Source organism: Stegodyphus dumicola, chromosome 2 (assembly GCF_044657685.1).
Source record: "Stegodyphus dumicola isolate Sdum_Otavi_A_Nest chromosome 2, ASM4465768v1".
NCBI lineage: Eukaryota > Metazoa > Arthropoda > Arachnida > Araneae > Eresidae > Stegodyphus > Stegodyphus dumicola.
In genome coordinates this window covers 184,574,780-184,600,712 of record NC_140769.1, presented here as the reverse complement: position 1 = coordinate 184,600,712, position 25,933 = coordinate 184,574,780, and the positions used below count along the sequence as shown (strand labels likewise).

The window sequence follows — 25,933 nt, the reverse complement described above, 5'->3', positions numbered from 1 at the left end:
CCTTGCCAAACATTTTGGCTATCCATGGAAAAACAATATCCCATTTTATGCAAGAATGGCATCAGAGTGTTAATACAATTTGCCTCAACGTATTTATGTGAAACTGGATTTAGCACTGGATTTTCAATAAAAACTAAATACCGCTCGCGTTTAAACCTTGAAGATGATATGCGAATTGCAATTAGCAACATACATCCAAACATCGATGAGATAATTAGAAACTTGCAGCCACATACATCTCATTAAAGAGCAATTTACTGATTTTTTGTATTATACAAAAAGAATTTTCTTAAAATTATAAATAAAATTAATATGAGTCAGATATGATGATGTTTTTATTCGATGAAACGAAAGAAATGTGCAAAATATACATCGTATTTGTGACCATTTATCTCTAGGGGTCGCCAAAAATTTTCTCTCTACAAAAGGGGTCGCAGTCGAAAAAAGTTTGCGCACCGCTGCTTTAGAGTCAACATAAAGGCTCTGGACAGGAGAAGTCCTGAAAGATCCAGAACAAAACCGCAGAGCTTGATGGTGAACAGGATCTAGTTTTAACAATACTGGTGACTGAGCAGATTCGTATACAACTAGCCATAGTCCAGTCTAAAGTGGACAAGCGCTCTTAGTTTTCTGTTTCAAAAATGTAAATCCTTGTTTGTCTGATCATTCTTGAATCTTATTCAGAGAAATCTGCAATTGCCTCTAGCGTATCTCATGTCTGCCCCTCAATAGCTAATCTGTAGATCATCAACATAAAGAGATTCTAAGATGGTGGGAGGAAGTTCATTTAATACAGAGTTTATTTCTAAGCTGAACAAAGTTACACTAAGCACACAGCCTTTACGCACACCTTCTTCCTCTTCAAAAACATCAAATAAAACAGAGCCAATCCTTACTTGAAAAGTTCTAGAGTTAAAAAATTCCGAATGAAAATTAGTAGGTTGCTGCGCAAGCCACTGTCGTGAAGATCTCGAAGTATACCATATCTCCATGCCTTATCATAAGCTTTCTCAATGTCAAAGAATACTGAGACAAGGAGACTTTCTTACAAAAGCTTTTTGAATGGATGCCTCTAAAAGGAGCATGTTATCTACATTTGTTCTCCCCTTTCAAAAACCGCTTTGATAAGGCAATATAACATTATTCTTTTCCAAGAAGTAGACTAGATGGTTGTTTACCATTTTTTCAAACAGCTTGCATGCGCAACTCGTAAGGGCAATTGGCCAATAGTTGGAGGGATTCCTTCGATCTTTCTCTGGCTTAGCAAGAGGAATTACAACAGCTCTCTTCCATGCACTGGGAAAAGTATGCTCCTTCCATACTCTTTTGTGAAGAGTGAGAAGGGCAGTCAGTGACTTATAGGATAGATGCTTCAGCATTTCGTTATTCATGTCATCAAGACCTATGTGTCTAAGTGACACATAGGTCACATAGACACTTATAGTACCAAAAAAAAAAAAAGACCTATGTGTCTATGTGTGTGATCATAAGACCTATGTGTCTGCAACAAAGCTTTCCTTAATTCAAGCATAGTAAAGTCTCTATCATAAGGCTCAAAGTTGGAAGAGTTGAAAGCAATGGGACTTCTCTCAGAGCTCTGCTTGATAGAAAGAAATGCAGGTGAGTTATTTCTGCTGGAAGAAATGGCAGCAAATGTCTCACCAATAATATTCGTAATTTCTTCTATAGAGCTAATCACTCGGCCATCTTTTTCCAAAAAGGAAAGTGAGTCATCTTTATATATTCTGCATGTTTTTCTAACTCTTTGCCAAACTTGTTTACTAGGCGTAGAGGATGTTATTGATGACAAATATGTAATCCAGGAATCCCTCTGACTCTGTCTTCTTACTTTTCACGCACTTGCTTTGGCTGTTTTAAATGCCATAAGATTTTGCAAAGTTGGGTATCTGCGAAAAACTCCCCATGCTCTTTCCTGTTTTTTCAGTGCTTCATGACAGTCACGATTCCACCATGGTTTCAAATACTTTAGCATTTTTCCTGATGTCCTAGGGATGGAGAGCATAGCTGCCTGTATTAGTAACAGCTTCAACTGCATCATCGATATGCACATCTTCTATCATGTTCTCTGTGAGCTCTGCAGTGGAAGAGAAGAGTTCCCAGTCTGCCCCATCAAGTATAAACAGAGGGGATGTCGACATGGGGTTTGCTCCTCTTCGTGCAAGATACACAAAAATGGGATAATGATTGCTGTTGTAAAGATCATTTCCGATACTAAAAGTGCAAAATGGCAACAGAGATGGTCAACAAATTGCAAGGTCAAGAGCATGGAATGTCCTTGAAGGTTCATGGAAGTATGTATCCTGCCCATTATTCAGGAGACAAAGGTCATGGCCATTATTCAGTCATCTGCTCAATTTGTTTTACTTGAGAATTCATGTCTTTACTTCCCCAGAGCGGACTATGGCCCCTATTATGATAAAATCCCCTATTATGATAAAGGAGTGAGGCAGCTGCTCTTTAAGACCATTTAAATCTTGCTGATTAATGTGCTCATTTGGAGGTAAATATGGAGAAGCAACTGAAACAACAGTAGGAAAATTTGCTTGAGTAGCGACAACTTGGAGAGATGTCGTCAAAGGTGCATTTGATGGATAGTCCAGTGAAGTGGCCTACGCCTCCTCTGGCATGCTCACCTGCAAGGCTACCCTTCCTGACGAAAGAAAACCTCAAAAGTTATAGTGTCATTCAACATCATCAGCTCAAACTGTTATAAAAGTACATCCATCAGCTATTTTAAAATTTTGAATGACAATTGAATAATTTATAATTGCTAAAGATTATGAAAATAAATGGTATAAAAGTATTTTTCACTCTGTTAAAAATTTTAATTCATTTATACCTTTCACGACAACCTTTGACCACAAGAGTTGTTGTGCACCTTTCTGTTTCCTCTGAAAAGCTGTCCGACATTTAGAATCTACATTCTGCTTTATAAATTGTTGTTCTCATTTCAGATTTGTTTCCTGTATTGCTAAGCACACAGGATTATAAGCATTGATTATAGCTTTGATGTTGAGCAAATTTCAGTAGAAACCGCGACAGTTCCATAAAACAAGGGTGGCCATTATGATTGATGTTTGTTCTTTCGGTGCTGCGTTTTAGTTTTGCGTGGAAGCAGATGCTTAGGAATTTCCAGTCTCTCCTCTACTTCTATACTATCTGTAGCAATACAGGAAACAAATCTGAAATGAGAACAACAAGCAAAACTTCGGAGGTTTTCTTTCGTCAGGAAGAGTAGCCTTGCAGGCGAGCGTGCCAGTGGGGGCGTAGGCCTCCTCACCTCACTGGACTATCCATGAAAAGAGCTATTGCTGGGGCTTCTATTTTTATTTATTATTTTCTGAGTGACATTTTTGGGTTTGCTTTGAATTACTGTTTCTTTTTTTTTTTTTTGTGCTTTATGGGTTGGGTTTTCTTTTTTCCTGTTGCTTGTAAGCTGTTGAGTTTATTTGGAGGAGTCTGCATACCAACTGAAGTTTAGGTGGCAATTGCACAAAATATTTTAAAAGCATTGGCATAAGATGTATTTAGTCGAACCTGTGTGCTTTGGACTAATCTTCTGGCTTCAGCATATGTGATGTTCCTAGTAACTTTTGCAGTCTGCACTTCTTTTTCTGACTTCCATTTTGGGCACAAGCAAGAAAATGCTGGGTGTTCCCCTTGCAATTAATACATAAAGGTGCAGCGATACAATTTTTACAATCGTGACCAATCTGTGAGCATTGGGAGCATGTGAGGCTGCTACGACAAGACGACATCTTAGAATGGCCGCAGTGCTGGCATTGGAAGCATCGCATAAGGTTGGGAATATAAGGTCTTACAGGACAATTTAGGTATCCTGCCTTAATATTCTTAGGCAGATCAGGCAAGTTGAAGGTCAGGATCACATGTTTTGCATCGATCAACCAACTTTCCTTACGCATCTTGATCCGCTTAGCATCACAGACATTTTGGCTAGACAGCTGGGATGCGATCTCTTCTTCGGGAACACACAAAAGGTCGATTTCTGAGATTACACTGCAACAATAATTCAATGGCTTATGTACTGTTACAGTGACATTTGCTTGCCCAAGTTTGGTTACCTGAAGTAAAGAAGCAGACTGGCTGAATTTGTATCAACAAGCAAGTCTCCAGAGTGGAGACGCTTTACATTTCTGGGCTCACCAATACAAGAATGAATGTATTTATTTATCACGAAAGGAGACATCTTTTGCAGCTCTCCAGAAGGACTAGAGATAACAAGGAAACGGAGACTATTATTAGGATTATTTGCATTTGCATCTGTACGTACCTTTTTTAGCAGTAGATTTTTCAGAACTACCACTTTGAGCAACTGGAGTGACTTCGAAGTCTATTAGATAAATGTGAGAGTTGGCCATATTGAGGAAAGAAAAGATTCGGGTCTGATGGTCCCGCCCAGCATGGAGCCCAACAAGGGAACATAGATTCCTGTGTTAGGGCTAGCCAGACCTATACGCAAACTGAAGCCCTACAGTCAGCTTTCCCGAAAGCAGGTACACCCGAGAGCTTATCCTCAAGCCACTGACACAAGGACTAGTCACCAGCCGATTGACACCCGTGAGGACGACAAGATGCCTCCCGTTTAGCTGAAGCAGAGGCCAAAGCAGTGTGTTGGGGACAGTACCTCGCCCCTCAACTATCAGGACCCTCCTTTCCAGCAACACAGGTCTCTACGCACGGCAAAACACGTAGGCAGTTTTCTCACCACTCGAAAACAAGAGACAAGAGCAGTTCCAGCTTCTTGTGTTGAGCCCCAACCTCCAAAAAGGAAAACCACAAGGGAGAAAGAAAGGAGAAAAAGTTTCAGCTTAGAGGAGAGGAGACGGAAAAGAGTATAGATCACTGGGGCCCCAGGATCATGAAACCCGTCTCACCAAGAAGATGATTCCCTGAAGGTCTAGGGTACCTTGGGATTACCACACCCGTACTCACATAAAGTGAGCTCCTGAGGGGTTAGTTTAAAAAGACTGGCTGATGAATGCTTCTGGAATGTTCTTAATAGCTTCATGTCCTATCTTCAATGGTATAAATAGGAGGTTATGAGGAGCTGTGAATAAACTGAGGTTAACCTGCTTAGAATGATACAGTAAATTTTATGATTCAAGATTTTTAGTTTATGCATTGTGAATGATTTTATAATTTATAATATTTATCTTGAATTAAGGAGAATCACAACATTCTCTCTCATTACTCATTGAGCAACCTCCAACTAATATTCTTCATTTAAAAAAATTTTATTACTTGGAGCTGCAACATTTATGAACAATTAATAAATAAAATTCTACTTTTCAGATTACATATGATGCAAATTTAATTAACAAAATACAATCTATTCCCTGTTATTATACATTGATAAGTGTGTTAATTTAAAAATTTCAGTTTCTACAAAATAATAATGGCTTAAAATATAGTAAAGTATTTAATTATTATACATTTTTATACAATTAAATTGTAAATGAAAGTTAATTAAGCTAAGTTATAGTGTCATTAAACATCATCAGCTCAAACTGTTGTACAAGTACATCCATCAGCTATTTTAAAATTTTTATTGACAACTGAATAATTTATAATTGCTAAAGATTATGAAAGTAAATGGTATAAAAGTATTTTTCACTCTGTTAAAAATTTTAATTCATTTATACCTTTCACGACAACCTTTGACCACAAGAGGCATGCCTTTCTGTTTCCTCTGAAAAGCTGTCCGACATTTAGAATCTATATTCTGTTTTATACGTTGCCAGTCTTTGTTACTTATACCAAACATATATGTAATATGACCTAGAAAAAAGTAAAGTGCTTAGACAAATTTTGAAATTTATATACGTAAGATATAACAAAATACAATAGCTGTTTCAAAAAAATAATTGGCGATCTCAAAATTAACATTCTAAATTTGGTGTCTCCCCTGGGTCCATCTTTTCTCTCAGGTTCCAGATTTCTCTATGTTACGTAACGTTTTAATGCACATACTTCTTATCCAATCAAATTAATTGTAAACCAAAACTCAGAACTGAAACTTTCTCGATTCTCACCCTTTTTCCTATGAAGTACTGCAAAACTCTCCCTTTTTCGCATAAGCTCTCCTGCTGGCAAGATGCTTTTCATCCATGCTGCTTCCGCTTACTTGCTTAAGATGACATCGAACTCCAAAATGGAATTTTTTGTATTCAAATATAATTAGGAAGCATCTTGTCTGCAAAAGGATGGTTTGATATACTTAAAAAAAAAAATAAAGATTGTGATTCTTCAAGATACGTTGCGCTAAATTGTGTCATCATGCTTTCCACTCAGCCACCTTCAAGCCACTATGGTCTTCTCAGCTATCTATGCAATATCGTAAGCTGTTAAAGTTCCAATGCCTTCATCTATGCATTTTAAAATCATTACATATATATATTTATATATTTATTTATTTATTTTTATAGACATTACAATCTTCTCACTAAAACAGGATGCTTCAAAAAGACTATGCCATTAAAGAACTTTTGAATAGTTAATCACATTCAAACCTTCCATAAAATTCCAATTAGTAAATTGCTTTTTATCCTATGAAAGATCTTTTGAGTGGAAGAGGTTTCATTCTTTAATAGACAAACTGGTTGATTGGGAGGATTTTAAAAGTTGAAGACTACCAAATGCTAAACACAAATCTGATGAAGAAAATGGTAAACTACTGTTTTTAAAGGGATTATATAAAAACTGAATTCCTTATCTACAGTTTCAAATTTTAGTACGACAACAAATGGAAATTTGAAAACTGTACTTTGCGGTAACAAAGTCAAACTTTCCCCCCCTCCTTTGCCTAGCATGTGACTCACTGGCGTGCAGTGCAGGAAAGGAAGGTGAAACTCCCTCCCTGAGTAAACCAACCAAAAGGTACTGAAAACATTTAACAACCAAGCTCTCTGATTCATCACTGACGCTATTATAACCACCCCAGTTGATGCACTTTTATTAACCACATACAATGTGTGCATTATATCCATTGTGAAAGAGAACGCACAACTTGCATGGGAACAAGTTTTAAGAGAACCAGATTGCTTTTCCCTGTCGAACTACTGCTTTTTATCGACAGGATTCCTTTAAAACTCAGAATGGTTTCCTTAAGGCAGTTGTTTCCATCAGAAATCAGCTAGGCCTTAGATAGGAAACTGAATCTTAAAAGAGAATATGTAGTCAGAATTAATCTGTTATATGAAATCCTTAAAAAAGAAACGAATGACCAAATTTTAAAATCTATGTCTTTGGAAAGTGCTTTATATTCCAACAGTGAATGGCTACATGTGTTTATGGATCGCTCTATATTGGCTGACAGTCTTAATGCAGGCACTGGCATATTTTGCAAGCTTTTTTCATTTTACAGTCCTGTTGGAAAGAAATGCTTTTGATGCTGAGATTACAGCCATATGCATAGCCATATCTCAAATTTAATGTCTCCTTGAACATTTTTCAAGGGTTGTCATACTCTGTGATTCTAAAGCTGCTTTTCAAGCCATTTCTTTTTTATTTTCTTTTTGAATCAACAATGTCTGTTGTTGTTTTAAAATGTCAGCAGTTACTAAACAGCATAGCTCAGGATGGCAAAAATGTTGCCATGTAATAGATACCATCACACTGTGGAATAAAAAGGCAGATTTGTTGGCAAAGAAAGGGGCCAATATCCTCCAAATAACTAATAACCACATCCCTTTCATACTGCCAAAAAGAGTAATAAAAAATTACTATAGAGAAGTTTTTCGGAACTGAAAGGAACAGTCATAAAGTATGGATTGAAGAATTTTTGGCATTCTTTCATGATACATAAAGAAATCTTTTGCTATCTTTCATCTTGTAATTGTTCATGATTGTCTTTTAAAATATCTGCATCAAATTAACATTGTCCCAAGCCCAATTTGTAAACTGTGCAACTTTCATGAGGAAATGGATGCCTCACATCTGAGTCATTGGCCTCCACTTAATGCTCAGTCACTCTGAGAGAGATAATTGGGAGGTGAGACACAAAATAGATCTATAGATTATACTGTGGATTGTTTTTAGTTTCGTTCTCTTTCATATTTGCTTTTTTTGTCTACAGTTGTCTTTGTAATCTGCCATTAGGGAAAGGGAGGGGGGGGAACTTCTGCACTAATACTTATCTGACATAAAATGCATCTTTCAGAAATATGAAACTTTCCCCTTCATTTCAAAACTTAACATGAGAGTTTCTCTAGCAATACAATTCCCCAAAACTTTATTCGAGGGTGTTCATAATAAACTTTAATCAACGGCTTAGCATTTCAAGCGACCTCCAAAAAATAGATGACATTACCCTCAATGTCATAAATTTGCTGGTGACTTTAATTTATATGATTTGAAGTACATTAGATTATATAAGAATTGATTTTCTTTTGTTTTACTAAGCTGTCAAAAAGAAAATTTTTTCATTGACATCTCCCTTCCATACAAAACCATTATAGAAACTTAATATTTTTACTAAATGGAACTACACTACAACTGACTGAAAAATGTACTTAGCTGTGCAATTTCTTTTTTAAATGCCATGTGTAACTAACTATAAGAGAAAAACTAATGAAATGAAGATCAAGTGAAAGATAAGCCATAAGATATGAATAAATAGAGATGATAACAGAATAATTAGAGTACTAGTTAAACATTATTTTTATGTTTTGGAAAAACACTGGAATAAAAGAAGTGTTCTGCATATCAACATTCCCTTCCACAGTAAATGGCTGGCCAAGCATTTTAGCTCATGCTAATCGTATATCAAATTCATAAATGTTATAAAAAATGTAAGGGCTCTGCAAACATTAAAATTAAATTGTAAGGAATTACCACATCTATAATTCATAACTTATCACACACATAGGGATAATTACTTAACACAGTAACCTTCTGGGGGGAATAATATGGATAAAAATCAGCTACTCATATACTGTTTACTGAAACAATCCCCTTGTAAATTAAAAGCACTCATCACAGCATGGTATGAATTTTTGAATTTGCTTGAAAAATGACTTATACTATTCAAAATTATCCATTGCTTTTCATTGTGGAAGCATGACATTCTCTACCAGACCTTCAGTGTGCGATGCTACATACTTCAATGTGTCATAGAAATTACTTTGGATGAGGCCAAGCTGGAGCATAAAAGGCCAATAACAGTATTGTAACAACATGTAGTAGGCATATGACCTTACATAAAAATGCAAAACTTAATACAAGTATTAGTGCATAAGCATACATATCTTTTGTTTTTAAAGGTCTTTGCATAAATAATTCTTTTAGAAATCTACAAAACACATGTTTCTGATGTGATTAACAGTTCTGATGTTTTAATTACCATGAACTCAGTCAGTCATAGTATGACACTCCTTTCCTATCCCAAAATACTATTTCCATCAACATTTTGTTAAAACATGACCAACTGAAATTTTTTGAAGTTTAGGTGAACTGTACTGCATTCACTGTCATAACTGTTTTTTTGGCTTCCACAATGACAAATTTAGCTTAAATTCCACTAAATTACTTGTCACAGGTTCGTAGCATAAGGCATCGTAGCATCTTTGTTAGAGATACACCATCTTAAGGCCCTCAATAATACAAATCTGTTCAGCCTTTACAAAATTTTTTCTACACCAATCTTTGATGGAAGTAAGATCATAGAGTTTGATCCATAAATTTTGTTCACTCTGAGATGGGTTTAAGCTATAATGTGGCCTTCTTTCTAAAAATCTGATATAAAATCTTCAAAATCTGAAATTTGGTGAAATGATTTCTTCAAAGCATACATTCTAGTCTGTTTATCCCATGATGAAGCCTTTCCATATAAAAGGTCAGTTTTTTTTAAAAGTTTTCCAATTTGAAGTTATTTTAGTTTTCTTACATAAAGTTATTTTATTTATTCTTTGAAATTTCAGTAATGAACACACACAAACAGAGTGAGAAGCACTATTTTCTTTAGAAATTACATCTGCATCTTATGTTCTTCACTAAAATTGAAACAGTAATAGTTTTTAGCATGCCAAACTACAGTTTTTATTATACAATTGGTACATTTAATAAAATTTTTCAGCTAATGCCTAATTCAGCACTTGCATATTAGTGCATACACATTGGCACAGTTTGGCAATCTTACTCACTAATAAGTGAGTTAATTTTTTTTTTTTTTTATTTTGGTCTTGAAGGAAATTTTATAGCACCAAATTACACATTCATGGCAATTATCCTCTCTAGCAATTTATGTGGCAAATTATTGTTTTCTTGTAGAAATTTTACAGCAGTTTGTTTCACTGAAGGCAAATTTCACAAGTGCATATTTTAAAATTGAGTTGAAGACAAATAATTAATCTATAAATACCACTGGAACATGGAATACAACAAAATGAAAATATATGAAAATGGAGATGTTGCTCATCAAAAATGAAGACTTGATATGCATGTGGATGGCAAAGTTTTGTATATTCTGAAATGGTAACTTTTAAAATTGGTTGTGATTCTCCTTTAAATATGTCAAGAGATTATTTAATGAATGGGTTTTTAATGCTTTGATGTTTATGTTATAAATGTGATAATAACAAAAGTTATGCTTGATTCATTATTTCCCACTTTTCTAACATTCATTTAAACTTTCTGTACGAAATGCAGTTTATCCATAAAATGTCCATTTTACCTGCAGATGTCATGATTTCCTCCATTACATATATTCACAATTTTAACAATAACAATTTTTTTTCTTAACATTTAAAGATTACCTTACATTTATTTCTGCATTTGTTGAACAATATCTGAGGTAATACAGTACAAAATCTTTAATCCGGACTCATCGGGACTCGTCTGAATTAGGGTTTTTTCCGGATTATAGATTATAAATTTAAATCTGGTAAGATGGCATGCAGAAATTATAAAATTAAAAATATAAAACCATAATTTATGAAATAAAGAGCAATTATGATCTAAAGGGTATCAAAATTTACAAAAAAAGCTTAATATTTATTTGTTTACTTTATTAAACATTTCTTTCAATGTAAGTTGCTTCGTTTCTTGGGCTAATACTTTCTCTTTAATTCTATAAACAGACATAATTTCTTGTTTAGTTCCACTGATCAAGTCCTGTAATTGCTGTGTCGAGAATACCGACTAACTTGTCAATTGAAATTTTTTCATTTTCAATAACCTCTCTGTCACTTTCTTCACTATCAGAAGCAGTACATCGAAACATGCTTTCGTTTGGTAGATCCTTTGGCAGCTCCAGAATCGGAAACTCTTTTTGACATAATCGAAAGTTCAAGCTTACTTGTTATAAAATTGCTCTAACAGTCTGCAAAAAATAATAAGCTGGATCCAATTAGAAGATTAAGGAACAATGCAATCTGCAACATTAACTGAGATAGATAATTAGATAAGTTTAGCCTAGCCTATACCGTCCGTTATACATTAAACGCGCATGCGTAAACGTATTATGCGTTTACACATGCGCAGAAGGTTTGTAGCTTTGTGAGGTCTGGATTAAAGACTTTGTACTGTATTATCTTTATTTTTAAAAAAAATTGAGAAATCAATTTTTTTTTAAGAAATGGATATTATTATGTTATTTAATAAAATGAAATGATACAGTTACTTACATTTTATACCATATATTTTTAAAGGGTCTAACTGTTGTTTACCATGTTTTCCAGTTCCAGATATATTTGATTTTGCTTGAATTTCTCGATCAAATAAATAATCTAAGAGTAGCAATGCCATTTTTTCAGGAGTTGGGCAACTATTATTTATGAGTTCCAAATCTCTAGAAACATTAAAAATTCTTTTACCAAAAAGCAGATTAAAATATTTAATTAATTTTAGAACATTTCAATATAAAATTTATCAGAATAATTACGATAAAAGAAACGTTAACATATTTGACATACATTAAGTAATGCAATAATACTGAAATTCTTACTATTATATTTTTTTGATTTTCTGAATCAAATTAGTTGGTCACTTTAATTTCATGCAAGATTGATGACATTTTCCTTTTTTCCATTTGAGCATTAAATTACTATTTTAACATATAGCTTCTTTAGTATAGTCTATAAGAGAATTTTAAATTATTTATTTAATTTATCTATTTCAATTTAATTATTCTATTTAAATTACTATTTTAACATATATCTCCTTTAGTATAGTCCATGGTTCATAGCCACATTTTAGTTAAAAAAATAAGCACCTATAAGCACTTTTCAAGCACATTTTACGGAAAAAATAAGCACCTGTCTAATTACATTATACACAACTGCATAACCTTAAAAGAAAAATTAAGACTTGTAATTTAAAATATAAGCAATGTGATATTTATTAAGAAAATGAGCATTACTTCAACCATGGAAAACAATTTATATTTTTTTTTAATTTTTATTTATTTATTTTTTATTTTTTTTATTTTAAATGAAAGTTACAGAATTAGTTAACAATGAGAAGGAAAAACAAAAACTATGCAGAACTAAACTATATTACAAGATTTAATGATGAAATTTCAGTTCAAAATATAGAAAATAAATAATAATAAGCCATATTAATTGTATTCGTTTGGCACCTAATAAAAATACAATTTATTTTTCCACTCATATTAATATTTAAATAATTTAACTTAAATCAAAATTCTGAACAATTTCTAAATTTTCATTGCATAACAGTTTTTCCTTAACATATATTCCAAGCAAAGTAATTTAAGTAAAAAAGAGGCACATTTCTGAAATCAGAAGACGGGATCATGCAGTCTCCTTTAACAGTAAAAGCTTAACTAACCTGCATACTCGGAAATTGCCAAATATTCCGGATAGTAACTGGAAAAAGAGGAGTGGGGGAGACAGTAGTCGTTCTTTAGATTTCTCGGCTAAATAAATGATTTTGACATTTCGATATGTGCATCATATAAAAACAGACCAACGGAACTGAGAAATATTCTGCTTAGAAAGCACAGAAAAACTCTTTTAAGTGTTTATAAACAAATCTCAGACTGAACATCAAAATTAATTATCTCTGCAAAATACCGCAAACCATGGAGGTAGGAAAGGGAGAAGGGGCCATTCCGCACTAGAAGTGAAGCACTGCTTTGAAGCTTGGGTCACCAGACGGGGTGTTCTTTGTTTACATTCAGAAGCTCGCTTGACAAGATTCTGATAGTATTTCGACACACGACAGTTCCATAGAAATCGAAGAAGGGACACTCTCGCATGAAAGAAACATTCATAGTGTGATGGATAATAGCAATTTGTATAGTTTACTGACATTTACGCAAAAATCACATCTTGGTTATTTTTCGATAACTAACAACAGCGATTTTGATTATGAATTTGTTTTATAAAATTCTAAGCTGTTGCACTACAAAAATATAGATTTTAAGAAAATTGCTAAAAGAGATCTGCCAAAATTTATTTTCTAGAAGATTTGAAAAGTTTGAAACTTGATGGCTAAATGCAAATATAAAATTATGTATGTTAAAATATTTGTAATTAGGCACATAGGTCAGATTAAGTTTTTATTAAATAGAGCAACGCATACAAGGGCTATCTGCCTAAAGAGAGAGATGCCATCATGGAGGAATTTTGAAGAAAAACTGACCTTTGAGTGGGTATTAAAAATAATACTTATAATTTTCATTCAAATTATATTCATCTATATTTTTTATGTAAAATTTTCGGGTGTATGCTAAATTAGTGTAAATTACTTTACACGAAAAATATAGTGAATGCACAGAAATTAAAGATTTGCACATGCCCGAAATGATAAATAGGAAATATGTATGGGTATTTATGCATGTGCTTGCAAAAAGCATGTATCTGCCTTTGACAAAATACTTAAATATTCATTAAATTATTTATAAATGTATTTGAAATGAAGAATTTATTCACTTATAAACAACTGTGAAAGTACTGTGAAGAAATCTAATGATTAAATGTATCTAATTTATAATGATTATAAATGTTATCTAAATATATAACCTTAATATTGAATAGTAAACATAAATTGAAATCCTGTTGACAAATACGTTATAAAACTATTTAAGCAAGAATTGTTCGTATTGGAAAGCAATCTGTTAAAAGGTATTGTAAAGCAAATGCTATGAAATGCGCACTTAAGAACGTAATAAAGAGTTTTGGAATATGTATTGTTGAAATGAAGGGTTAAAAAAAATCTGATAAGTATAATTAAAAGAATTATTCCCTTTACATTTTATAATAACTCAGTTACAAGTTTAAATAATACTTAAAGAAAAAAAAAAACTTGTTTTATTCCATTTCAGAAATGTTCAGAGAAAGTCAAATACTATTTAATACCTATTTAATTAATAATTCTCTAATTTAAAATGAACCAAATAGAGCATTAATTATAAATTGACTTACATTTTTCGATTTAAAAGAAGCCAAAAAATCATGTCATATTTAAGAAAGTATTTTAGAAAGAAGCTCTATAAATAGAAAAGAAATAATGCATAATTTTAATATTAATAATACAATAAACTTTGATCTTAATTTTTGTACCTTAACCGAATAAAATCGAATTACCTTAATTTTTTTTCTAATGTAATTAACGAAAACTTGTGAAAATATTTCATTCAAATTAAATCATTCTGAGAAAACTGTCCTGTGAAAAGTATAGCATTTAATTCCGTTCAGAATGAAATATTGTTTAAAAATATGTTGTTTTCACATACTTAGGACTCTGAAGTGTTGTAGAAAAAGAAACTATATACATTTATATGTATATTTGCGACGTAATTACAAAATATTTACACTCGAACGCGTCAAATCCCATAGAACTCAATGGTAAATGACCCAATGTTTTGGTCACCACGTAGGGATCGCCGGTGCTTCACAGCAGGGTATGGAGAAACTTGTTTAGGGCGACTCCATCTTACTTCCTACCTCCATGCCGCAAACGTTATTGCGCAATACGTGCGCCGTAATTCTTCCACATGTGATATTATGCAATCGGAATCAACAGCTGCGGTATTCGGAGAATAAAGAACTAAATAAAGGAAAAGAAAGAGACTTACTAATTTGGGGTGTTTCTGATTCTAAGTTTCAACAGACTGCGTTAAATTTCCGGAATAGAATCAATCTTCGCTTAGGTTGGGTAGACGGCAAAAACTTTTAGTCCTATTCAATCCAGATTGGACAGTGTGGGGGGAGGGAAGAGAGAGAGAAAGTATTTTGACTATTCGATTACTTTCCTTTTATTTAAGCCATTCTGAATATTATTCCCTAGAAAGCTAATCTGTGTAAAAACACACCCATTTTTTGAAGTTTATCTATACTTCAGCAGTTACTGCAACTATATTATTATAAATATTCATGCATATACTCAAAATATAAGCATAACGATCATAATAAACACGAATATGAACTGACCACGCGGAACGAAAATGCAAATTATTAAAATCTTGATAGAAATTCAAACGTGCGTAGTATTTGGGTGGGAGGAAAAGAATACCGAATGTAAAAGAATTTTCTACCATTTTCGCAATTCTTTGACCAATAGAACCACGTGCACCTGTCTGTACTCTCGTGCGCACCATAGGTTACTGTAATGCAGAGAACATGGAGGTAAGGAAGTAAGATTGAGTCGCCCTAAACGAGTTTCTCCCGTACCCTGCTCTGAAGCACCGGCTATCCCTACGTGGTGACCAAAACATTGGGTCATTTACCATTGAGTTCTATGGGATTTGACGCGTTCGGATGTAAATATTTTGTAATTACGTCGTAAATATACATATAAATGTATATATTTTCTTTTTCTACAACATTTCAGAGTCCTAAGTATGTGAAAACAACATATTTTTAAACAACATTTCATTCTGAACGGAATTAAATGCTATACTTTTCACAGGACAGTTTTCTCAGAATGGTTTAATTTGAATGAAATATTTTCACAAATTTTTGTTAATTACATTAGAAAAAAAATTAAGGTAATTCGATTTTATTTGGTTAAGGTACAAAAATACCCATACATATTTCCTATTTTTCGTTTCCGGCATGTGCAAATCTTTAATTTCTGTGCATTCACTATATTTTTCGTGTAAAGTAATTTACACTAATTTAGCATACACCCGAAAGTTTTACATAAAAAATATATATGAATATAATTTGAATGAAAATTATAAGTATTATTTTTAATACCCACTCAAAGGTCAGTTTTTCTTCAAAATTCCTCCACGATGGGATCTCTCTCTTTAGGCAAATAGCCCTTGCATGCGTTACTCTATTTAATAAAAACTTAATCTGACCTATGTGCCTAATTACAAATATTTTAACATACATAATTTTATATTTATAAAACGTGTAAGCCCAAAGTGATTATTTTTCAGATATATAAAATTAAAACGATGGGTTTAAAATGAGCAGCAGTAAAGCCTCTCCTCTAAAAAATTTTAAAAGGTACATGTTACAATAATATATGGATGTGAAAAAAATTTGTTTTATTTAAAAAATTTTGATGTTTGGAAAATAAAATAAAAGTAACGAATACTCTATCAAGGGTATCGAAAGACGTATACAATTTTAAATGTACCGTAAGGTATTTTTCATTCTTTAAGCATAACATTTTTCTTAAAATCTATATTTTTGTAGTGCAACAGCTTAGAATTTTATAAAACAAATTCATAATCAAAATCGCTGTTGTTAGTTATGGAAAAATAACCAAGATGTGATTTTTGTGTAAATGTCACTAAACTATACAAATTGCTATTATCCATCACACTATGAATGTTTCTTTCATGCGAAAGTGTCCCTTTTTCGATTTCTATGGAACTGTCATGTGTCGAAATACTATCAGAATCTTGTCAAGCGAGCTTCTAAATGTAAACAAAGAACACCCCCTCTGGTGACCCAAGCTTCGAAGCAGTGCTTCACTTCTAGTGCGGAATGGCCCCTCCTCCCTTTCCTACCTCCATGGCAGAGAAAGGGGGGAAAAGCAATTTCCGGGAGTATGATTCACCATCTGACGTTGCATATAAGGAAGAAAAGTTGTTTATTTAGTTTCGGCTTTGGTAAAAAAATAAGCACTAAAAATAAAAAAAATAAGGGCTTTAAAGAAAAAGTAAGCACCCATAAGGGCTTTTATATTTTATTTTTAAATATAAGGACTTATAAGCACTTGTAAGGACCGCTACGAACCCTGATAGTCTGTAAGATAACACTTAATGAAGTGTAATGATTTTTCTATAGTGAAAAATGAGTTCAAAAGAATAAAAAATTCTAAAGAAGCTCAAGGCTCATCATGGGCTTTTCAGCTACTAAAGAAGGAGACAGAATAAGAACACACACACACATATATATATATGTAATGTAAGCATGTTTGTGCAAATTGAAATAAAATTACATTTCACGAACTTCTGGAACTATTTAGGAAAATAAGATATTTCATCATTATTAAAAAACAGCAATTTTTAGTAGAAGCAAATTTAAATTCCCTCTCCTTCCTATTCCAATATTATGGTCAAAAAAGAATTTTTCTTGATTTCAGTTTACAGATAAATTATGGTCATCAAACAATAAAATAAATTGCAATACTTCAAATTAAGGTGCAAATAAAGAATAACAGTACGAAATATAAGAAAGAAATAAGTCAATAAGAAAATATAAAAATTTTGGTAATTCACCTTAGCACAAGCGATAAATTACCAAATATTGTTTCAATCACAGTTATTGATACTCAGTTTTCTCTGCTTGGATATCTAATAACCAATGCTTGATTAGTTTACCAGGATTCCAATAAACTTAATAATGATGAAAATTTGGACTTGTTCTAACAGAGGAACAAATCAACTATTTTTTTTTTTTGAGCAGCTGTGGGAATGCATAAAATGGCACAACATAGGACACTGGGGAAAAACGAGTCATCAAATAGAATCTTACTTGGCTGAATTCATATTGAGAACGAAAACACACAATCTATTCCAGAGGTTCTAAACGATAATCAAAAGTTTTGACACCCTTCAATTGGGGAAAAGGAGAGAGAGAGAGAGCTGTTTTTTTATTTATTGCTATATGTGTTAAACTTTGCTTTGATGTTTGAATTAAATACTTTTAATTTAAATATTTTTAATTTATGGCCTTATTTTTCATTAAAACAGTTGTTTCATTCTTTTATTTTAAAGAAAATGAATGAATTTTTTTTTTAAGCTTTTGAACGTGTTGGTACTTTCCTTCTGACATATGCATTTCGATAACTTTTTAGCCAGGTATAGTGTGATATATCATTACCGAAATGTTTTGCCTTATTCAGTATGCAAAAGTCTACTTTTGGAAACATTTGTGCCCTTCTAAAGGAAAAGTACCAGAATATTATTTATATAATTTATAATAATGAAATACTCAGTAATTTTCTGTTAACTTTACTACAAAGAATTTTCTATCACTAAGAAGGATGAATATTGTTAAATATGGCAATTATCAGCACATTTGAACTTTTCTCTCTTCCAATAACTTTTAAATATATACAAATCGTATTTTTCAATACAATTGAAAGGAAAGTTACTTTTTACTGTGGTTAAAAGGGTTTGTGTATTTTGCTGCACTAATATTAAAGGCACTGAAGATTTAACTTTTTCTATGGCTGTTGATTTCACCATAATCATGAAAATATGGAATTCATGCAATTAGATAACAATTAACTAATTTTTCTTTGAAAATTTGCTATTCTTCAAATTAAAGTATTTACATAAATAATTATGATAGGAAACTGTATTTAAGAAAAAGCATTTTCACCCCTGGAAACTGCATTAAGATTTCATTCATTTTCTGTTGGAATGCAAAATTAACAAATAAATAACTTTGGAAGCAACAGCTACAAGGCTCTTTTAAAGCTTCAACAGACCTCCCTTCCCTCCCCACAAAAAAAGTGTTGGAGGCAGAGATAAAAGCCACTTGAATGTTGTTTTGAAGCTCTTCATTGTTCTGCAATCTTTGGCCTTCTAGCCAGTTCTTCACCTCAAAGAAGAGAAGAAAATCATGTGGCAGTATGGCAGGGCTACGAAAGAGGTTGTCAAACATGTCCCATTTAAACTACTCCAGAATAGGCCAGACTTAGCCCTGCATGATTTTCATCTCTTCTCTGAACTGAAGGAAGCTACGAAACAACATTTGGGCCCATCTTATATCACTGGTGGCCATATTTTTTGAAGATGCAATCAGAACGCTTGTAATGGTATGAAAAATGCCCTTACCTTCACAGTGATTTTGTCAAAAACTAACCATGTGTGTAGATAATTTTCAGTAGTAATAACTTTATTTTGTTTCTTACTCTCATCTTCTTTATGGTCTATCAAAGGCTATGTTTCATGAATGTGTGGGCTGGGTCTTATGAATATGTTTTATGAAATAGTGTGAACTAAAACACTTGTTTCTGCAAAGTTCATAACACAGCACCATAAGAATAGTCAAATAATAAAAAAGGAGATATATGATTTATTGTTGAAGTTAATGTTTGTTCAACCAAAGAAATAATAAAATGGATAGCATTTTAGTACAACAATAGACTTTTGCATTATTTGAAAAAAAAAAAAAAAAAAAAAAAAAAAAAAAAAAAAAATGTAATTGATCAACACTACTAAAAGAAACATTGGAAATGACTCAATAATACTTTCCCATGAGGAACAAGCACACAAAACAGGGAAGCTAGAAGATTTAAACATTGAACATTTAATAGTGAACCATAAATTGAATTTTTATGACCCAGAATCAGGTGTAGGCATCATAAAAATTGCAAGCATATGGATCAGTGAAATAAAAATATAAAAACAGGGAACAGTTTGCTAACATCTAGATCAGCACTTTCCATATAATAATGTTCCATGCAATAAAAATAAATTTTCCTGGAAAATGAAAAATTAACAATTAAAAATAGTGCAGTTACATTCATATTGGGGGAGGGGTGAAACAATATTTTAATGAAGTCTAAACAAAGTCTGTACATTACACTGCCTTAACAAATATAATCCAGAATTTGTATCACAAACGTATGCTACTACACTTCCAATGAAAATTTTACATTTTTCTTGGAAAAAAAATACAAATTCTTGTTTGTACACTTACTGGAATCAAACAAACTACTACAGTGATATGAAAAAAATAAATAAACTGAAAGCTACCGTACTCTTTTAATTAAGTCATTCTATCCATACCTATCCTATTGAACAGGGTTTCTCAACTGGGGAAGGGGCATGTGATAAACTTTTTGTTTAGCTGTTCAGTATTTAGTTTTAGTTCATAAATATAAAAAAAAAAAAAAAAAAAAAAAAAAAAAAAAAAAAAAACTTTTATATTCAAATTTTGGATTTATCAATTTTTTTTTGTATTTTTTTGGTGTTTAATTAAAAAAGCACATTACAAATTAATCTAAATCTGAATAAATGAATATGTAATTTTCAAGTTTTGGAAAAGGAGGGGGATGACCTTCTAGCAGTGGTGAAATGGATACATGGGGCCAAAAAAAAAAAAAAAAAAAAAAAAAAAAAAAAAAAAAAAAAAAAAGAATCCCTGCTACAGATACTCTCTCAACATCCATGTTGTTAAGAGGACTCCAAAAGCTTTAAATAGTTATCTCAACAATATTTCTGTGCTGGAATGTTGCAATTTTATGAATCTATGACATCAATATAAGTATCTTGATTTATCAGACAGTTGTTGATGAAAAATGATTGTATCCATCAATGAACTCATCTTTTGGAACATTTTTTTAAAAAATGAGGCAGCAAAGTTGCTGTAGGAGTACTGGGTTTCGAAGCTGAGGTCACTCAAGGTTACTAATTGATAAAATAATCTATGAATATGCAGATTATAAGATTCATTCCCCTTTTCAAATTCATTTGTTGCATTGAATGGTATGTGGAAGCACTTCCGCAGAGAACCCGGTAAATGTAAACATCGCCAACTTTGGCGATAATAGTTCAAACCTGGTAACCCAGCGGATTTATCCTATTCGCTTGTTCGAAGTTTGCAACCATTCCTCTTGCGTTCATTTTGTTGAATTATCACTGTCGTTGTTCGCATTTGCAGATTTATATTATTCTTCTCTTATTTATTATTATTTTTTCTGAATTTTTTAACAACGAATAGATAGAAATATTTTCATAGATGCTGGTTCTCGGTTCGGAATGAAAGGAAGAAAATACGGCGGGAAGGGTGAATGCTAATTTGTAACACGGCTGTTCACGTTGTGTTCTTAATTATTAACCAGCTCTAAGAACCAGCAATTTAAATAACTAAGTAATGCTTTTATTTTTATTACTGGTTATTGTCATCTAAAATTATGAGAATAAATCAATTTTCTGGCGTAAAATTTTAACAAGATAATATATTAATGCTTTTCTAACAATAGCCTTTCAGAGGATGGCAGGTGTGACATAAATAGATGATTAAGTTGAAATAAAAAAGATTATTGATTATCTAACATGACAGAATATTTTGATGCATCACCATGGTCATCAAAATTAGCAAACCACTGCTGGTGTAAGGAATATATTGTTTTCTGTGTTAACTGGAATTTAAGACAAATTTTTTTTTGTTTATCACGTTTAACAGGTTAATTTCAGTACATTAATACTAATTTATATTTTTATTTCCGTTATAAATGCTTATATATTGTCTTATACTTAATATATTCTTTTCTGTGCTAACTTGAATTTAATATAATTTTCGTATATCACGTTTAACAAGTTAGTTTTACATCTACATGCTTATTATCTGTGAATTTTTACTACCATATGCTTAATATATTGTTTTGTCTGCTAACTTGAATTTACATGCACTAAAAATCACGTTTGCGGCTCGGCTCATCGCCGATGAACCGCGAGCTTGGCGAGTAAAAATGCAACGGCGCCAACGGGTTCTCTGCGGATGAAAATCCTGGTATGTATACAGGCAATTTATTTAAACTGTCTCTGCTGCTGTCAACATCATTTTAAGCTTTCTGATAACTTCAACTTTCTCATTTGGCATAACATATATTGTCTTATCTTTAAAATAACCATCATATCTGTGCTCAAAAGAAGACTTTAAATCATCTAACTGATTCCATAAGATGCAAGTGAATGCATATGAGTCTGATCCTTCTAAATACTGAATCAATTTCATAATTTTTGGATCCAATTGAGAAACGAAAACCACTTGACACTGTCTTTTATAAGATAGTATTTTATTTTAAAATCATTCCTTTAGGAAACCAATATTTAAGCAAGTTATCCTCTTCATATTCACTGAGGAAAGCAACAATACGTTCCATATACATTTTCTGAAATAAGCAACAGCTTTGAACAAAAATTTCATCTGGTTTTTTAAACACATTTTCACCATGTCCTCACTCAACAAATTATTTTCTCCACTATTTTGTACATTTTGGCTCAGCAGTTGCAGTCTTCTATTTATTCCCATTTTGGGTCTGAGGTGGATACATTTTCTTCTTTAAGTGATTTACATTAGTCACATGATTCATTCGAATATTTTTTCCTGGCCCTCTAAAATAACATTACATTGTAAATTTGATGAATAAGCGAAATCGAAACTGATCAGCCAGAGCATTTCATAAGTGAAATAAATGCTTATTTTGGTCTTAAAAGAAACAGCATATTTATTTTTACAATTTCCATTCTTGTTTGCAACATGTTACTTATTTTTTACATAAAAATATAACAAACTTTTAAGAAATAAAACTTATGCAACACTTATCAAGGAACACTCCAAGTAACAACGTTTTTAGCTTAAGTCATTGTTGCCACATGGCAAATCTTAATAACTATTCAAAACATTACATCATGTTGCTACTTAGGCCAAATGGCATAATTATTGCAGTTTTCTTTTAGTCATCTTCGGCTATAGGAATTTGGAAATAGGCTTTGAAAAGATCAATTTTGGAAAATATTTTTTTGCCTTTTATAGTGGTTAAAATCATTATTCCTAGGGATAGGATATCTGCCAGGAATAGTTATAGCATTAAGTCTTCGATAGTCTCCACAGGGATGAAAATTTCCATCTCTTTTAGAGACTACGTGGAGAGGACTAGCCCATGGAGATGTAGGCTGTCTTATTAAATTGTTTTCCAACATATACTGAAATTCTTGTTTGGCAATCTGTAACTTTTTACTCTCTAGCTGTCTTGGCTTGGAATACACCAGTTGACCTTCTGTTGATGCTTAACATTTGTTATCAAAAGATTAAGTTTTGTAATATTCGGATACTTGGATAACAGATCATGATATTTTAACTTATCATGTACTAAACTTATATCATTCATTTTGGAGATGGATGTAATGTCACACTGAGTAGTAAGGTTAGTTACACCATCGATTAATCTTTTATTGTTTTAATCAATTAATAACTTGAAATGGTCCAAAAGGTCTGACCGATTATGCCTTTATTAATTTTGGCAATAATGAATGGCCATCAAAAAGCTCGATGAAGGCCAAGATCAAGTGCTAAAAATTTTACCCCATAAATGGGAATTTCTGTGCCATTGGCGGCATATAATTTGAAGTCACTTTGAAGTTTATCTTTTTTTATAGCAGGTAATAAACAAGCATCTGCACTGGAATCAGTTAGAAAATGCAAACCCATGTGTTTGTGGCCATCCTGAACATAACCCGCAGCAAAATTAGCCGCTAATTACACTGATGGTTAAAGTTTTCTGACTTCTTTTGATCCCAAGAGCAGTTAGGTTGACACTTTTCAGGAATGCATTTTGAGCCAAACATGTAATGGTAATAACAATACTTTCCATTTGGATTAAATTTTTTACATTTATGACTTCTACTCTGCTCTCTGTATCTATCGCTACTATGATTCTGAGACCGAGAATGATGAGAAACACTTAAAGTTTCTATTTGTTTTTTCAGAGAAGAAATTTTTAGTTTTAACTCATCAAATGAATTAAAATTTTTTCCAGAGGAATAAATTTCAGGCTTTGAATTCATTTCCATTATTTTGTCGGCCATTAATGCTATTTTGTCTAACCCTTCATCGGAAACCAGTAAAATATTCTTTATCGAGTTGGGCATTTTTTCTAACCACAATGTTTTGAGTATTTCATCTGAAACATCATCAGTAGCGAGCGATCTCATTTTTTGAAGTAACTGACTGGGTTTCATATCCTCAAGGTCAAGGCCAGTGACTAAGTGCTTAATTCGCTCTCTTTAAATGTGTTTAGCAGTCTTTCTTTAACTAAGGCATATTTATTATCAGATGTTTAATGCGTAATGATATCTCAAATAATTTCAACATATTTTGGCTCTAGTTGAGATGCTACATAATTAAATTTGGTACTATCAACAGTGATTACATTAGTTTCGAATTGAGCTTCTATTTCAAAAAACCAAATTTCAGGCTTTTCTGTCCAAAAAGGTGGAATTTCAACACTCACCTTGAAAGTTTCCAGCGTTGATGTTCCTTCCATAATCCAATGTTATGGTCACCAATCTTTTAATGTGGATTTGATGAATAAGCGAAATCTAAACTGATCAGCCATAGCATTTCATAAGTGAAATAAATGCTTATTTTGGTCTTAAAAGAAACAGCATATTTATTTTTACAATTTCCATTCTTGTTTGCAACATGTTATTTATTTTTTACATATACAAAATATAACAAACTTTTAAGAAATAAAGCTTACGCAACGCTTATCAGGGAACACTCCAAGTAACAGCGTTTTTCTCTCGACTTGTTGTCACACGGCGAATCTTAATAACTATTCAAAACATTACATCATGTTGCCACTTAGGAGTAATTATATAGAAACATTAAATTATGTTCCACTACAACAATAGTTATACATAATGATATACGTATGTTCTATATATAACCTCTTATGCAAAATCTTTCATTCTGTCAATTATTTCCTTTTTATGTTGATCCATATTGACACAAATTTATTATCACTAAATTTAATTATGCATTCAATAAACAAAACAAAAACAAAATGCATGCTAATTTCACAGATGGTGACATGACTGAACTGACAAAGTGAAATGACTGGCACCGGACAAATAAGTACTTTAAAGAGGGAGGTGGTAGTAGGTACATGTAAGAGGCATATATTTACACAGACTCCAAACAATATGTGTGTTTTACCATTTTTGCTCAAAGAAGTGCATAAATGATTTTTTAGAATTTCTTCATTTTCTCTAGAAATAATGCTTTTTCCCTCCTTTTGGCCCTTTCTTCACTTGAAAACTTTTGACAACTGTAATCTGCTGCTTATTTTCATAAGGTCCTCGAGGTGTGCATTTTTCTTCTTTACATCACTAACATTACTCATACACCGCATTAAAGTATTTTTTGCCTAGACTTCTAAAAAACATTATAATATTTATACATCATAGTACGTAGCGTATTCGGAAACTAAGTACCGTTTCATTCTAGCGCCGTCGCAGCGCTGTGGTAGGCGTCCCGCGCATGCGCACTAGTCTTTCATGTTCACTGACTTTCAATTGTCGCCATTTTGATTGCTCTATGTTGTGTTTTCAGTTTGCTGAGCACATTCAAAATGTTTAAGACAATTAGTTCTCCCGCTGACTGTGAGGTTCGTGCCGTGATTAAATTTTTGAACGCGAGGAATTTTAAACCGGCCGAAATTTATCGCCAAGTGACAGAGGTTTACGGTGAATACGGGATAAGTGATGGAATGGTGAAAAAGTCGGTAAGAATGTTTAATGCAGGTCGAACAAATGTCCACGCCGAGGCTCGGGGTGGTCGGCCTTCTGTTGTCACCGATGATTTGGTAAGGCAAGTTGATAAAGCAATGCATGAGAACAGACGCTTCACAATGACAACTCTTTCAGAGGTATTTCCACAAATTTCACGTACTGTTTTGTTCGAAATTGTGTCTGACCGCTTGAATTATCGCAAACTGTGTTCCAGAT

At 32.5% G+C, this 25,933-nt stretch overlaps 1 protein-coding gene across 5 annotated transcripts in view; it reads right to left on the bottom strand.

Moving 5' to 3' along the window:
* Positions 1-25,933, bottom strand: part of LOC118183537 (protein BANP-like) — a 75,856-nt gene that overhangs the window by 14,309 nt on the left and 35,614 nt on the right. For 4 of the 5 annotated variants that reach the window (XM_085811509.1, XM_085811510.1, XM_085811508.1 and 1 more), the window contains exons 6-7: positions 11,664-11,827; positions 5,685-5,820 (exon numbers count right to left, since the gene is read on the bottom strand). In XM_085811509.1, coding sequence (XP_085667635.1) covers positions 5,685-5,820; positions 11,664-11,827 — 300 coding nt within the window. The remainder of the gene's footprint in view (positions 1-5,684; positions 5,821-11,663; positions 11,828-25,933) is intronic. The other variant, XM_085811512.1, reaches the window with a different exon arrangement.